The sequence below is a fragment of the Bufo gargarizans genome, chromosome 5 (assembly GCF_014858855.1).
Source record: "Bufo gargarizans isolate SCDJY-AF-19 chromosome 5, ASM1485885v1, whole genome shotgun sequence".
Taxonomy (NCBI): Eukaryota; Metazoa; Chordata; class Amphibia; order Anura; family Bufonidae; genus Bufo; species Bufo gargarizans.
In genome coordinates, this window is record NC_058084.1 from 294225649 (window position 1) to 294240900 (window position 15252).

At 41.9% G+C, this 15252-nt stretch overlaps 1 protein-coding gene across 6 annotated transcripts in view; it reads right to left on the bottom strand.

The window, feature by feature from the left end:
- LOC122938086 (cadherin-10-like) overlaps nt 1-15252 on the bottom strand; it is a 516432-nt gene that overhangs the window by 283828 nt on the left and 217352 nt on the right. For 5 of the 6 annotated variants that reach the window (XM_044293378.1, XM_044293374.1, XM_044293377.1 and 2 more), the window contains exon 3: nt 9015-9134. The exons of the other annotated variant lie outside the window; for it this stretch is intronic. In XM_044293378.1, the coding sequence (XP_044149313.1) occupies nt 9015-9134 (120 nt within the window). The remainder of the gene's footprint in view (nt 1-9014; nt 9135-15252) is intronic. 6 annotated transcript variants of the gene reach the window in all.

Sequence of the window (15252 nt, forward strand, 5' to 3'; positions counted from 1 at the left end):
CTTTATATGATAAGAATTGACATTTGACAGATGGACAACTAAATTTCAACATACAAATGTAAAAAGTTGTTCCCGTAAAATGAAAAGACAATTATTAAACAAAGTAATTTGAGCTTCCATCCTTGGTGACTACAAAAAGCTCTTGCCAAAAAAGTATAATGTTGCAATGGATAATAAATACTATATATATATTTGGTTCCATCCTCTTTGATTTGCTTATTATATTCTGATAGTATATGTGTCATTATAGACAACTAAACCTTTCCCTAGCCTAGATGTAGGGTAAAGGAAATTTATGGATAAATAAATTCCATATGTTATCAGCCTGAACAGGTTCAGATTACATCTCAGACAGAATACTGGTTAATGTTCATAGATGCAATGGGCAGCAATTTCAGACAAAGTCCGACTAGAGATGAGCATATAATTTTGTATGAGCTGATTTGTTTATCTGAATGAATTTTCACTTGTTTGGAAGCATCTCCACAACTCCAGATGCTCCTTCTACCTATAGATTAAAATGAGAGCACATCTTGTGCAACCTACATAACATTGCACATGTGCTGTTACTGTAGGTATCGGTGCATTTGCGGTTGATAAGCCTAAAGCTCCTTCTTCACGGGACGTTGCTCAAGCACATTGCCCGGTGGGAAACATTTCTTCCAAACAATCTGCTGATCGCTAATGGAGGAGACTGATGAATTTACATGCATCAATCTCCTCCAGCTCCTCCAGAGTATGGGGAGAAATGATCGCTAATGCCATCGCTCTTCACCATACAGACTCGTTGTTTCCTGGCAGCACAAACTATCCAATTACCCGATGAACGAGCAAAACGCAGTGCATTTCCAGCGTCAGATCATCACTAACAAGCATTACTATGAAGGCTTGTTAGTGATGATCTGTTTAATTATCGGTCCATTTAAAAGTGGCCTTAAGAATCTGCATCAACAAATATGCATATAAGGTCGTGCAAGATATGCAACCATGTTAATCTGTCGGCACAACAGGAAATGAACTAAAGACGGACAGTCCCTCAAATAAATTGAATTGTAAGAATTATTTCGCTAAACGCAGATTTTGACTCAAAATAAAAATTTTTAATAGAAGCGTATATAGATAAGTAAATTAATAAATAAATAAATAAGGTAATTGTGCTATGTGTCATTATTATTTTTCACATTGAGCCTGCATGCACGGATTTGTAAATCCCATAAGATCCCATTAAATTTAGGAAAACAATATTTTATTAATTAATATATACATTGCCTAATACCTAACTATGATTTACTTTTAAATATATTATTATATATTTTTTTTATATAGAGATGTATCCTACCGTACCTTAAAATGAGTTCCACAAGATCTATAAAAAACTATGTTAATTCTGTCAATTATGAAGGCTGTTGCAAATAGTCACTCAAATATATATGATCAGTTTTTGTTTTTTACAGTATTCACAGTAGATATTTGATCTTCAATGATTTTCTATGGCCTGTCAACAATGCATTTTTTTTTACCTTATCCTCATTGACATTAATCTGGTTTTCACAAGGTACCTGTTTTTTTTTGTTTTTTTCTGGGAATAAAAGTAACTTTTCTGGAAACACAGAAAGGTAATTTTTCTGACCTTCAAAAATAATTCAAACAGAATAAAACAATTTGAATAATATGAGCACATTTGTGTTCCCAAATTAACTTTTGGTCTATCTATCTATCTATCTATCTATCTGCCTCACATCAATACCAAACTAAAACAATAAAACTATCTAGTAATATGTGCCCCCAAAAAAGCATACCAAAGGCTTCATAAGTTATAACCTCATTGCTGAACTGTGAAAATCCTTGAGTTATTTGCTTTAACATCATTGCAGTGAAATCACATCACATGGAATTCAATTTGGCCACATTTCTGTTCAATGTAATTTTAAATCTTTTCGGTTCTAAGATTTTTTTATTCCTTCATACCTCTGTGGTAGGGGCATGCTGTTCATTTTCTCAGTCAAGGATAGTAGCCATGCAAAAAGGATTTTGACATTTCCAGCTGCTATTGTATAAGGACACAACTAAAAAATGTGGAATAAATACAGTTTTAACATTGCATAAGTATAGGTTATTTTTGCAAAGCTCACAAAGAGCTTTGTACAGATGTAGCAGGGGTAACACACACACTCTTAACTCAAATTTCTTAACTCATTGCGTTATCTTGAAACAAAAGCCATTGAAAAGCAATTGCTTAACGCAATTAGTTGCATTTTATTTAGATAACATGTCTTATAAAGCATGTGTGTTTACCCTGCTACATCTGTACTTTATGTTAAGCATGTGCTTTTCACTGTAGCAAGGGGCAATATATGGTATCTGTTTGGAATGTAGTGGAAATTTATAGATATTGTTGAATATCAATTACAATCCCAATTATATATTGCAACAAAATATTTAATAGAAACTGTTAGTATTAAAGGGTTTCTGTCATGAGAAATAACATTATGTAGCTGATTGACATTAGTGATGTGCTAATATCAACAGTACATAACAGTATGCTTTATAACTCCCTGCCGCCGTTCTCCTAAAATAAAGACTTTTAAAATATGCTACTGAGCCTCTAGGTGCATTGCTTCAGCACCTAGAGGCTCGACCTACTCACCCCTTGGCACTCATCCTCATTGTCCCGTAAATCCCGCACCTTACTTCGGCACAGGCGCAGTGAGGAAGCCGGCAGCAGGAGAGCGTCCTTCACTCACTGTGCCTGCGCCAAATATTAAACAGGACAACACAGGCGTGGGATTTATGGGACACTGAGGAGAACTAGAAAGTCAATCAACTGGACCTGGGCGTGCCAAAGTGTGCATAGACCGAGTCTCTAGGTGCTGAAGCAACACACTAATAACACCTAGAGGTTCATTAGCATATTTTAAAAGTCTTTATTTTAGGAGAACGGCGGCAGGGAGTTATAAAGCATACTGTTATGTACTGCTGACATTAGCACATCACTAATATCAGTCAGCTACATAATGTTATTTCTCATGACAGAAACCCTTTAATGTAAATATTCTCATGAATATTAAATGATGTGAGAGAACTAATCTAAATACTCATTTCAGTAAAATCAGAGAGTCTGGTAATGGTCCACTAGAATATATGAATGCATTTCTTAGGGCATCTGCATTTTTGTTGTGCTGTTTTTTTCTATATTTTATTTGCAAACAGTGGAAGACATTTATCAATAATAGCATAATTAGCGCCCCCAAAAATACTAAAGTTACAAATCAAAACTGGTGATTTTCTTTCAAAAGGCACACACCACTTATAAAATGTGACTTTTTAAAATGTATTTTCCACCTATTTTTCTTGATTTGCAACATTTTGACACCAACAGCACTAAAATTTGACTTTTTTAAAACAAAATGTGCCATTTCAACCAACCCCCCTGCCAGAGCACACTTGAGACTTTTAAAAACATAATTGCAACCTTTGGAGCATATTTGCGACATTCCCACCATTAAATTGCGACTTTTGTTTCACACTTGGGACATTTTAGTTATTGTTTTGTTTTTGTTTGAGATTACTGACAAAACCCTGTTGTTTATTTCATATTTGAAAAAATAAGTGCATCCTGTTTTAACACTTACCTATCACTTGTTCCCGCCACAAGTTGGTTTAACTTTTCATAAATAGAGATGGCCTTGCGTTTCGCCCGGCAATCGTTTCACGGCGAACTTTGCTTGTTTGCTGAACATGCGAACATATGACAATATTCACACGTGCCATATTTTTTTGTATAGCGCTGAACTTTGACCCATGACACATCCATCAGGTGTGACAGGACAGCCAATTGAGACGTTTCAGCACATGGACACACCCCCAACCCTATAACAGAACCCGATCTGGAAGCTATTTTATATTGTGTTTTGCCAGTGTAGGGAGGGGTTGCATTTTAGAGCAGGGACACTTAGAGACACAAAACACTAACTATCAGGGCCACAAAAGTCCTTTTAAGGAAAGGTAACGTTGTGCTATCGATAAGTGTTATACACAGAGGGATAGAAAGTATATTATAGTGTATTTGTATTGTGCAGCAGTTGTGTGCACTTCTGCTGAGATACCACAGCTAAATAGAGGGACAAATGCTATTGGATAAAAAACTAATAGCAATGGGTGTGATATACCTGTTGCCCCCCCCCCCCCCCCCAAAAAAAAAAACTGCTTGAAGGCTGCAATATACCTGCTTCCACAAAATACTGATTGAGGGGTGCCATATACCTGTTTCCGCCAAATACTGATTGAGAGGTGCTATATACCTGTTTCCGCCAAATACTGATTGAGGGGTGCCATTTACCTTCTTCCACAAAATACCGATTGAGGGGTGCTATTGCTATATACCTTCTTCCACCAAATACTGATTAAGGGCTGCAATACACCTGTTTCTGCTAAATACTAATTGAGGGGTGCTATACACCTTCTTCCACAAATACTGCTCTTCTCTACGGACGGGTCATTTAAACAATGACTTGCAGAGGAAGTAGCAGACAGTTCCGCAGGGATGGTAGGGGTCGGGGAAGGTGCACCAGGCCAAAGCCTAAGTGGGAAGTTGAAAAAGCCGCATGCAATAACTTCAAAGGGCACACCAGAGTTGGTTGAGTGACTCATTCAGCCTTCTGCTTCTGTACCCTTCTCATCCTCAGTATCTGCACCCTGCTCACTCTCTGCTGTGCCCAAAGACACCATCACCACCACCATAGCCCCTCCACTCGAGTCAGAGGAAATATTTTCCAATCAATTCCCAGACCTTACTGATGCTCAGCCATTCTTAGCATCAGATGAGGAAGAGGAGGCAGCAACAGCCGCCACACAGAGGTCTGACAACAGTACCCAAATCATCCCAAGGAGGGTGGTCCCCGTTGTTGCTGCTTACTCCGAGATCTCTAATGTTAGTGATGGTGAAGGTGATGATCATGACGTGTCGATTGACGTCACATGGGTGCCCACAAGAGAGGAAGAGGAGGAGAGTTCAGAGGGAGAGACAGAGCAGCAGATAGGGAGGAGAAGGAGAAGAAGCAGGCACAACTCGCAGTGTTTTTTTAACGTCTCAGCTGCTGATAATAGTGTTGCCATCTGTAGCCCGTGCTGTCAATTCACAAGTCGCGGTAAGCCCAACACTCAATTCAGGACAACCGCCTTAAGAAGTCACCTGGCTTCCCATCACAGAGCCCAGTGGGAGAAACGCAGACAGTACCCAAAAAGCCACACTCGCAGCGCTCCATGTCCTGCTTCTTCTCCTCTCTCCTTCCATTTGTCCTCCACCTTCCACCGTGCTGTGGTCACATTCATCTGGCACAAGGCAGGCTTCTGTGGCCCAAATGTTCAAGCGTAAAAAAAATTATGAGACTGGAAATCCTCTTGCTCAACAGCTGACCTCTGGCTTGTCGGAACTGCTAGCCTGCCAACTACTGCCATATACATTTGTGGACTTGGAGGCCTTTAGAAAATTTGTGGCAATTGGCACACTGCAATAGAAGGTCCCCAGAAGGAACTATTTCTCTCAGAAGGGCATCCCTGAACTATATGACCACGTTCAGCGGCAAGTTAATATACTTCTGGCACACAGTGTTGGTGCCAAGATACATCTGACCACAGACATGTGGTCTAGAAAACACAGGCAGAAAAGGTACATAACTTTTACTGCCCACTGGGTGAACCTTCTGACGGTCCTGTACGAACTCTGTGGCAGGACAGGTTCTGGGGAGCTTTTCACCATGCCAGTGGCTGCTCATGCGTGATTCATGAAGACTTCTGCAGCCATTTAATGAGATTACCAAACTGGTCAGTCGCAGCCAGGGTGCCATCAGTGACATCGTACCTAACACCTTCTTTCTGGAGTGTGGATTGTGTTGTGTCATTGATCAAGCCATTGGGGAGCAGCAGCTGAAAAATGAGGAAGTCACAATGCTGAATGAATTCCCAGGGGGGGCTACTCCATCTGAGACAAGTCAGCAGGAGATTGAAGAGGAGGGGGAGTTGGATGGTAGCTTGGGAGAGGAGGAGGGGGAGGAGGAGCAAGAAGAGCAGGCTTTAAACTTTTCAGGGATCACTGGTGTTGTCCGTGGCTGGGGAAGGATACCGAGGACGACATTCTCTTGGGCGATGGGCAGGAGCCAGAGCGCTCCACCACTTCCAATTTAATGAAAATGCAGGCCTTCATGCTCTAGTGTTTGAAGAGGGACCCCCGTATAAAAAGCATAAAAGTCAAGGACCAGTACTGGGTGGCAACGTACTTAAACTCCCGGTACAATCACAAAATGGCGAACATGTTACCTGTAAAAATGCAGCATTTCCAGGCCTTGCTGTTATAGATGGTGCATTCTGCTGTTGCTGGCACTGGCAGAGAAATTTCCACCCACAGGGAAACAGGTGCGGATATGAGATCATTCTTGCAGCTAGTCCATCGACAGCTATTCATCCGATCCAGACTCTGGGAACGCCTAGACCGACAGGTGTCCGGGTTAACGGCCGTTGTGGATGCTCTGAGAAGAGAGGAACCCCTTGACTACTGGGTGTGCAGGCTTGACCCGTGGCCATAGCTGGCACAATTTGCCATGGAACTCTTGGCTTGCCTCTCGTCGAGTGTCCTGTCCAAAGGGACGTTCAACGCAGCAGGGGGGATTGTGACCGATAAGCACACTCGCCTAGCTCACAACAGTGTGGACTACCTCACATTTTTAAAAATTAATGAAGGATGGATCTCGGAGGAATTCAACACCTGTGATGACCACGTGTATTTGAATTTCCTCATGCCAGCCCATACATATCCACCACCATCCAGAACAAATAATGGGTTTGCCTTATGTATATACAGCGGCATAAATGGCCTTTTATGTCTGGTGAATGCCTAATTTTCGGGGCCTGTACAGGCCAATGGTTATATATTTATCCTGTTACCGCTTAATGTACCTCCAGCCACAGAATCCAAAGCTCTTTGCTGTCAGGTATATGCCTATTGCCTAATTTGTGGGGCCTATACTGGCCAACAGTTAAATTTTTTATCTCTAGCCACATAATCACACCCCTGTCTCACTGCTCTGCCTATCATTATGGTGGTGTATGAACCGCTTTCACCATAAGGACCTACTAATGTCACAGGGTCATGTGACTGTGCCCCCCGCACTGTGCCTCTCACCCCATACTATTTCCCCCTTCTACCCTGCATTGTGCCCTCATACCACACTTTGCGCTGTGCTCTCTTATACCCTTTTATCTAGGCACAATATGGCGGTGTTATCCGGTCACTGTACAAAGGTGTTATCCGGTCCATGTATGGCAGTGGTATCCAATAACTGGATGGCCATAACTGTATCCCTTTTCCTGCCGATGCCATCCTTTTTTAGACCTGGGATGAGCAGGAAAAATATGCAGATTGCGGTGCTAAAGACCTTTGCACCACAATCTTTGTCATAAATATGCCTAACATAGACGTATTTCTATATAATAAATTACCACCTAATTGTATTATTATTCGGGGGTAGGGCTAATATCTTTATATTATATAGATTCTAGCATATTATACTGTGCCCTGTGTTTCCCAGTAGAAAATTATCCTTGGGAAGCACAGTTCTCATTCCTGACCACCAGGACCAGATAGAGCTCTGTCAGTACATGGCGGCCTCTCCTCTCTCCGCCACGCTGCTCCGCTGTGTACTGGTGCTTATTCTGACACTATAGCTGGGTTCACATACTATTTTTACCATCCATTTCATGCATACCAAAAATGTATGCGTTAACAGATGCCTCAGACTGATTTTGTACAGTGGCTTCCGTTCACCATATAGTTCCATGGTAGAAAAAAAATTATTACGTTAACGTATGCATTTTTTTAAATGGACTCAGCAGGATACAAAAACGTGGAGTGCTGCACATTTGTATACCTCAAATCGATAGTAAATAAAAAAAAATCTAGGCTCCAGCAGGGCATATTTGTGAGAGTTTCCCTTTAAGACGCATAAAAATGGCCCCTGATTAAAATACCAATTTTTTGTGGGAATTTTGCCAATGATCCCCCTCTGGTATGTCACTGTCCAGGTTGTGGGACTATTTGTGTACTTCTAGTAAGTGTTTGATGGCTGAAAATATGACCTGAAGGTTTTATTAGGTTCGCCTGCCATTAAAGTAAATGGGTCCTGCCGCAAACGTGTGGTTTGCGAACATTTGATCGCGAACATGCGTTTGCAAATTGTCCCGGCCGATGTTGGTCCATCACTATTCATAAATGTGACTTTTTGACAAAAGGTTGCATCTTTATTCCATAAATGTGACTTTTTACACCAAACACCACAGAAGCTGACTTAATTATCTGAAACAATTTGAGCCATTTCTGCTTATAAGAGGATGATAAGTGAGGCATAATATGCGCCAATTTAATAGCCCTGCCCACTTTGACATTTATAACTGATTTCTGGTGTGATGTTTTCTTTATGGTAAAAATTCTGGAGAAAACAGTTGACATATTTGGTGCAAATCAAAATGCCATTCTTTTTGGTGCATTTTATGCCATAATTCCTGTGCAACATGCTTAGTAAATGTTTGTTAGAATACTAGCACTTTCTTTATGTCATTTTCTGTTATAGAGAAGGGGATGTGAAAATTGCCAGATAAAACGCTAAGAGTTACAACATGCAGTGCTTTTGAAAAAAAGTGCCAAAATGGCTTTGATTTCAAAGATTTCAGTTATAATTTATGCCAGCTTTCTGGCTGCAGTGTTTCTGCACCTTCCACTAAGCACTGCTCACCTAAACAAAATCTGGCAATGGCACCATAGATTTGTAAGAAAAAATATTTTTTTATGCAAAATGCCTTTTTGAAAAACAATGTTGACCTTTCCATACAAGAAACCTGGAGCAAAGGCTTTTTGCACCTGTGCACCTGTGCCTTATTTCAAACAGCATGGTAGAATGCTTCACCCTGATAATGTTTGGGCATCAAAATTACACACACAGTAGATGATGGATAACTACACCAACCTGTTTCTGGTTCCACAGAAAAATATGGTTGGCCTTGAAGAATGCTGTAAATAACTTTGGCACTGTTTCCATAAGAAGGGTCATCTGCATCAGCAGCGGTTACTTGAACTACAAAGGTACCTGTGTGCAAAGAAAAAAAACAAAAAACATTATTTGACCCAATTCATTAGAACAAATACAAAACACAAAAGTATAAAAAAAAATCATTCACCTAATGTTAAATTCTTGAAGGGTTTATACCCTATTGGTTTACAACTTTTTATTTTATTTTTACATTGTATTTAATATTTTGTTATATGTTGAGCAAAGTATACACCATTAACTGCAGTACTCTGCACTATATCAAATATATAAGATGAAAAGACTCTCTAATGCCATCCCTAATATATTTTGCATCAAAGTAAAGTCTATTGCTGATTGTCGATGCAGTTCTGCACATTAACATTGTCAACGTAGAAATTGCTAAACATACTACAACTACTATTTCATTAACATGACCTTCTTGTTCTAGAGCAGTGTTTCCCAACCAGTGTGCCTCCAGCTGTCCGGGCATGCTGGGAGTTGTAGTTTTGCAACAGCTGGAGGCACACTGGTTGGGAAACACTGTTCTAGAGGTAATAATCACTCATTGTTTTGTGCTGGATGTAAACATTTGTTACATAATTAAGGGGGGAGATTTATCAAGTTCCCTTGGTTTGATTTGAGGTATCAAGCCCAGTTTTGCACCAAAATGTGCAACTTTTTGCCCCTTCTCTGCAACATGACTTTGTTATAAGTTGGCAGGACATGGGGCGGGAGGGTGTTGGTCCTGAGAGGCCTGACACATTTACCATTACTTGTTTCTGCCACAAGTAATGCTCAAGACCTTGATGGCTGATATTTAAGACCTGCCGAGATGTATCAAAATTTTTAAGAGGCACTCACCTCTGAATAATGTTTGACTCACACCTTCACAAACTATGTCAAAACTGGCATTAAAAACAGCAGTCTTGATAAATGTCTCCCATTGTATTAATTTTGTGATATTACAAAGCCATACTTCTCACATATACTAATGTAATGCTAATGTATGGCTTTATTATCTTATATATATGGAAGCTCTATAGTAGGAAATTTGCAGGGCAAAAATATAACAAGGCAAAAATTCACACAAAAAATAATTTATAGCCTACTCTCCTAGTTACTTTACTAAATGCCATTGTAGATTATACAATAAAAATACATTATATTACTCAGCGTTGGTCAGTATGACTAAATGGAAAAATGATACACAAAGTGACCTAAAATGCAAGAGATAAAAAAATTGCTTGTACTCCTACATGATGTCTTTTTCTCTATCTTTTCCTCTGATGCTGACCTTTGATCTAACCACCAAAAATATGATTACTTCAAATAGAGTGCCCTTTCTTTTTTATTTAACCTTTCTATTTCTTCTTCAGTGTCCAGCTGATACTTTTGATGTTATATAGCTGAGTATTTGCAAGTGACTATGAGACACTGTGATTTCACATAAAATCATTAATAAATCCTAATAACATTTTTAACAAAATATTTAAAAGGTCAAACAGATTTGTCTATAGGGCTATGTTTAAAATTTAATGTGAGTTTTTACATTATTTAAAACTTGTGGTATTTTGTATATCATATTATTTGCCACAAGTATGTTTTATATAAAACTTTTTTTACATTATATATTTTTATCAATCAAATAAGGATCACATGACACAAGCAAAGCAATCTAATAACCAGAATAAAATGAACATGAACAGCAAAGCATTATCTTAGTATTGTTTGTGAAAACCATTGCTATATTTTTAAATGAATATAACGTTATGTGTCAGAAAATGTAAGTATATGTCTAAGGTCTCTTGCACACGAACGTTGTGTGCCCGTGTCCGTATTGTGGCAGGCCCATGTGCACTCTGCATCACAGTGCTCATATTTTTTGCAGTGCAGACGGATCCGTCCCGGCCGCCACACGGACGTTGCCCGTGCATTGGGGACCACAAATAACAGTCTCCAATGCACGGAACGCATACATATCATTCGGGGCAAGAGGCCTAACAGTATGTTAATTCTACTTAATACGTCAAAAATATGTATTAACAAAGAATGATACCTTTAACCAGGCATTTGGCAGAATATCAGCATCTGCGATTGAAATACTTAGACCTGAATGTTTTTATACAACTTTAAAAAAAAATTCCCATCATAAGTAAATACATTATCTCAGAAATTACAAGAATATTAGACATGAAGTTCTATTAGTGACTTGAGAGATGATTTTTTTTTTTAAGATCTTGTAACGGTCCGGGTCTGGTTCGGAGTCTTTTTTTGCGACTACTTGGGGTAATCGCACTGCTTATAACGTAGTCAGGAGGAAGCCAGTGGTCGATGCACAGTATGAGCGTCAGTAATAGAGGAGTAGGCAAATACAGTGGTCGATGCACAGGATGTGTGTCAGGATAAACAGCAGCACAGGAGAGCGTAGTTTGATTGCAGGCTGAGAGCACAATAATCTCACAAAGCAGGAAGTGCAAGACAGGGTTTAAATAGGTTGTCCAATCAGGGAATAAGGTAGAGCAAACCAGGGAAGCGGGAACAGAACAAGAGGCACAGGGAACTAAGCTTCAGTTTAGCACAGGAGCTGTCCAGAAAGCTGAATAGCTTAGTTGGAAGAGCTGCTGCCTGGAACAAACGAGTCCCTCCGTTCAAGTCCTGACAGTAGTCCCCTCCTTTCAGGATGGGCTCTGGACCTCTTAGGAGCTGGTTTCTTTGGATGTCTGTGAAGAAATTCCCTTGTAAGCCTAGGGGCGTGAACATTGTTTTCTGGTCCCGATGAAATCTCTTCTGGTCCATAACCCTTCCAGTGCACTTGACATCTGAAAATTCTAGAATCCTAAATTTTCTCAATAATGTATTCTCCCTGTAAAGGGTTTTTCGTTGAATGGCTTGAGCAATGACACGTGGAACACAGGGTGTATTTTCAATCTGTTGGGCAGTTTGAGATGGAAGGTAACTGTTAACTTGTGCAGAAATCTGGAAAGATCCTATGAATTTTTGACACAATTTTGGAGATGGAACATGTGTTTTCAGATTTATAGTAGATAGCCAAACCTTATCACCAACTTTAAAGGTAGGAAGAACTTTGCAATGTTTATCAGCTGCTTTCTTATAGTCTTCTTGGGCTTCTTGTAGCATCTCTGTTAGTTTCCTCATTTTTTTTTTTGCAATTTCTTTAGTCTGTGAGTAACAGCAGGAATAGGTGTACTAAGAGGGGGGTTAGTAATAAATACTCGATGTAAGCCAGAGTTAGCAAAAAAAAGACTTAGAGATGTAGCACTATGTTTGGAGTTGTTGCAGGCAAATTCTGCTGTTGGTAAATAGTCCACCCAATCATCTTGAAGGGAGGAAATAAAACAGCAGAGGTATTGTTCAAGAGTTTGGTTTGTTCTTTCCGTCTGGCCATTGGACTAAGAATGAAAAGTAGAAGACATAACTGTAACTCCTAAAGTTGTACAGAAATTTTTCCAAAATCTTGATGTGAATTGAACACCTCTATCTGAAATTACATTATCAGGAATTCCATTCAACCAAAATATCTCCTTAATCATTAATTCTGCAGTTTGTTCTGCAGTAGGAATTCCTCTAATTGGAATGAAATGGGCCATCTTTGTGAGTTGGTCCACAACAACTAGGATGGTAGTCTTTTCTTTAGTCGGAGGAAGGTTCACAATAAAATCCATGGAAATTGATCCCCAAGGCCTAGATGGAACTGGAAGTGGTTGAAGAAGACCTAGAGGAGGAGATTGCGGTGTCTTGTTTCATGCACATGTTAAACAGGAGGAAACATATTTTCTAACATTGTTCTTACAATTAGGCCACCAAAATGAACGTAGCAGTAGGTCGTACGTTTTTATGACTCCAAGAAGCACTGCAATTTTTGAATCGTGGACTAATTTAAGGACGTTAAGTCAAGCAGATTCAGGGATATATATTCTGTGTTCCTGCTTTAAAAAAACCCTCTTTAAAAGGAAAGGTTTACATCTTTGGAAGGATGGTTGAGAAAAGAGTTATTCTGGTATCCCTCTCTGAACATGGTTAAAAGTTCTTTAGAGTCCAGTATTCCTACAAAACTTTTGTAAGATAAATTAGTAGACTCTTTAGACCCCCCCTGTGGTTAAGCAAGATTCCTGGACAAGGCTGATGCCTTGCCATTTATTGAACCTGGCCGATAAATAATGATTACATTAAATCTAGAGAAAAACAATGCCCATCTTGCCTGTTGTCAGAACCTCCCAGGGAGCCAGTAGTGGGATGAGGAACCCACTGGCAGTAAGCAGCTGACAGCCCAGAATGCGGTACAAGTTTAGGGATAATCCAAGAGGGGTAGTCAATGTCCAATCCGGGTCGAGGCAGGCAGCGAAGGTTCAAGGCGGAAGACAGTCCAGGGGTCAGTAGCCGGGAAGGATACAAAGAAACAACAGGCAATAGAAGGATCTGCAGGGAGGCTAGGTGTTCACCATAAGGTGGAATAACTCAGCAATGAACCAGAGCTCAGGCCAGGTCTTTATAGCCAGGGAAGGTAGGAACCACCCTCCCCAGGAACCAATGGCAGGCGAGGAAGGTGGAAGGTGTGTACTGGGAATCTCCCTCAGCAAGGCTCACACCTGACAGCCGGATGATGCAGGAACTCTATGCACCCGGAAATGTGCGAGCAGCCTGTGTACTGCGCACACGCCGTGCACCCGCACCTCGGGCACCAGGTGTTCTACCGAGCTGAAGGGGAACCCGTGCCCTGCGCCGTGCCCGTGGTCCCAGAGTAGGGGTAACACCCCCTGCTTCCTGACAGAGCCCCCCACCAAGGAGCGGCCTCCGGACGCGACCCTGGGAAGGCCTCTCGGGGTGAGCCCGATGGAACGCCCGCACCTTGCCGGCCGCATGGACATTCCCCAAGGGCTCCCAGGAACGCTCCTCGGGACCGTACCCCTTCCAGTGGATGAGATACTCCAGGACCCCACGCCGGCGGCGGGAGTCCAGGATCTCCTGGACTTCATACTCATCATCGTTATTCACCTGGATGGGAGGTGGTGGAGCAGGTGCCCGGTCCGGGAATGGGTTGGCACGGTGTGGTTTCAACAAGGACACGTGGAATACCGGGTGGATTCCCAGGGAAGTAGGCAACTGGAGCTTGGCTGCAACGTTGTTGACCATACTCACGATCTCAAAGGGACCAATGTAACGGGGTCCCAGTTTTCGGGAGGGACAGGACAGCTTGAGGTGCTGTGTGGAAAGCCACACCTTGTCCCCGTCTTTGTACCTGGGGAATTCTGTGCGTCTACGGTCTGCCTGCATCTTGTGCCGCTGCTGAGCGGCCTGGAGTTGTTGCGTTAGGGTCCGCCTCAGTTCTCGTAGGAGCCGGAGCCGTTGAGCCACTTCAGGCACTGGGACATCAAGGGGGAGATCCGGGAGAGTTGCGGGATGATAGCCATAGTTGGCATAGAATGGTGAGAGCCCGGTGGAGGAATGAAGCTGATTGTTGAAGGAAAATTCCGCGAAGGGGAGATGGCTCACCCAGTCGTCTTGTAGATGGGATGTGTAACAGCGAAGGAACTGTTCGAGAGTTTGGTTGGTCCTTTCGGTCTGCCCATTGGACTGGGGGTGATAGGCAGAAGACAGGCTGCGAGTGATATGAAGGCTACGGCAAAACTGGGTCCAAAAGCGGGAGGTGAATTGTGAGCCCCGGTCTGAGACGATGGAATCAGGGAGCCCGTGCAACCGGAACACGTGTTGGAGGAACAACTCTGAGGTTTTTTGGGCCGTCGGGAGACCGGAGGTCGGAATGAAGTGGGACATCTTGGTACATCTGTCCACCACCACCATGATGGTGGTACAGGCTTGTGAAGGCGGTAAGTCCACAATGAAATCCATGGCTATGTTGCGCCATGGAAGGGTTGACACTGGCAGAGGCTGTAATAACCCAACAGGTTTTGAGGTGGGACGTTTGTAGAGTGCACACACGGAACAAGACTCTATGAAGGAGCGTACGTCGGCTGCCAAAGAGGGCCACCAAAACTGACGTAGGATGCATTCCATGGTGTTGCGCCTACCTCGGTGGCCTGCTGTGGGGTGGTCATGGTGATGCTGTAGTACAGGCAGTCGCTGGGAGACTGGGACGTAGATCCACTGTTGGTGGTAACAAAGCCCCTGCTTCATTGGCAGATGGGCTGCCTCCTCT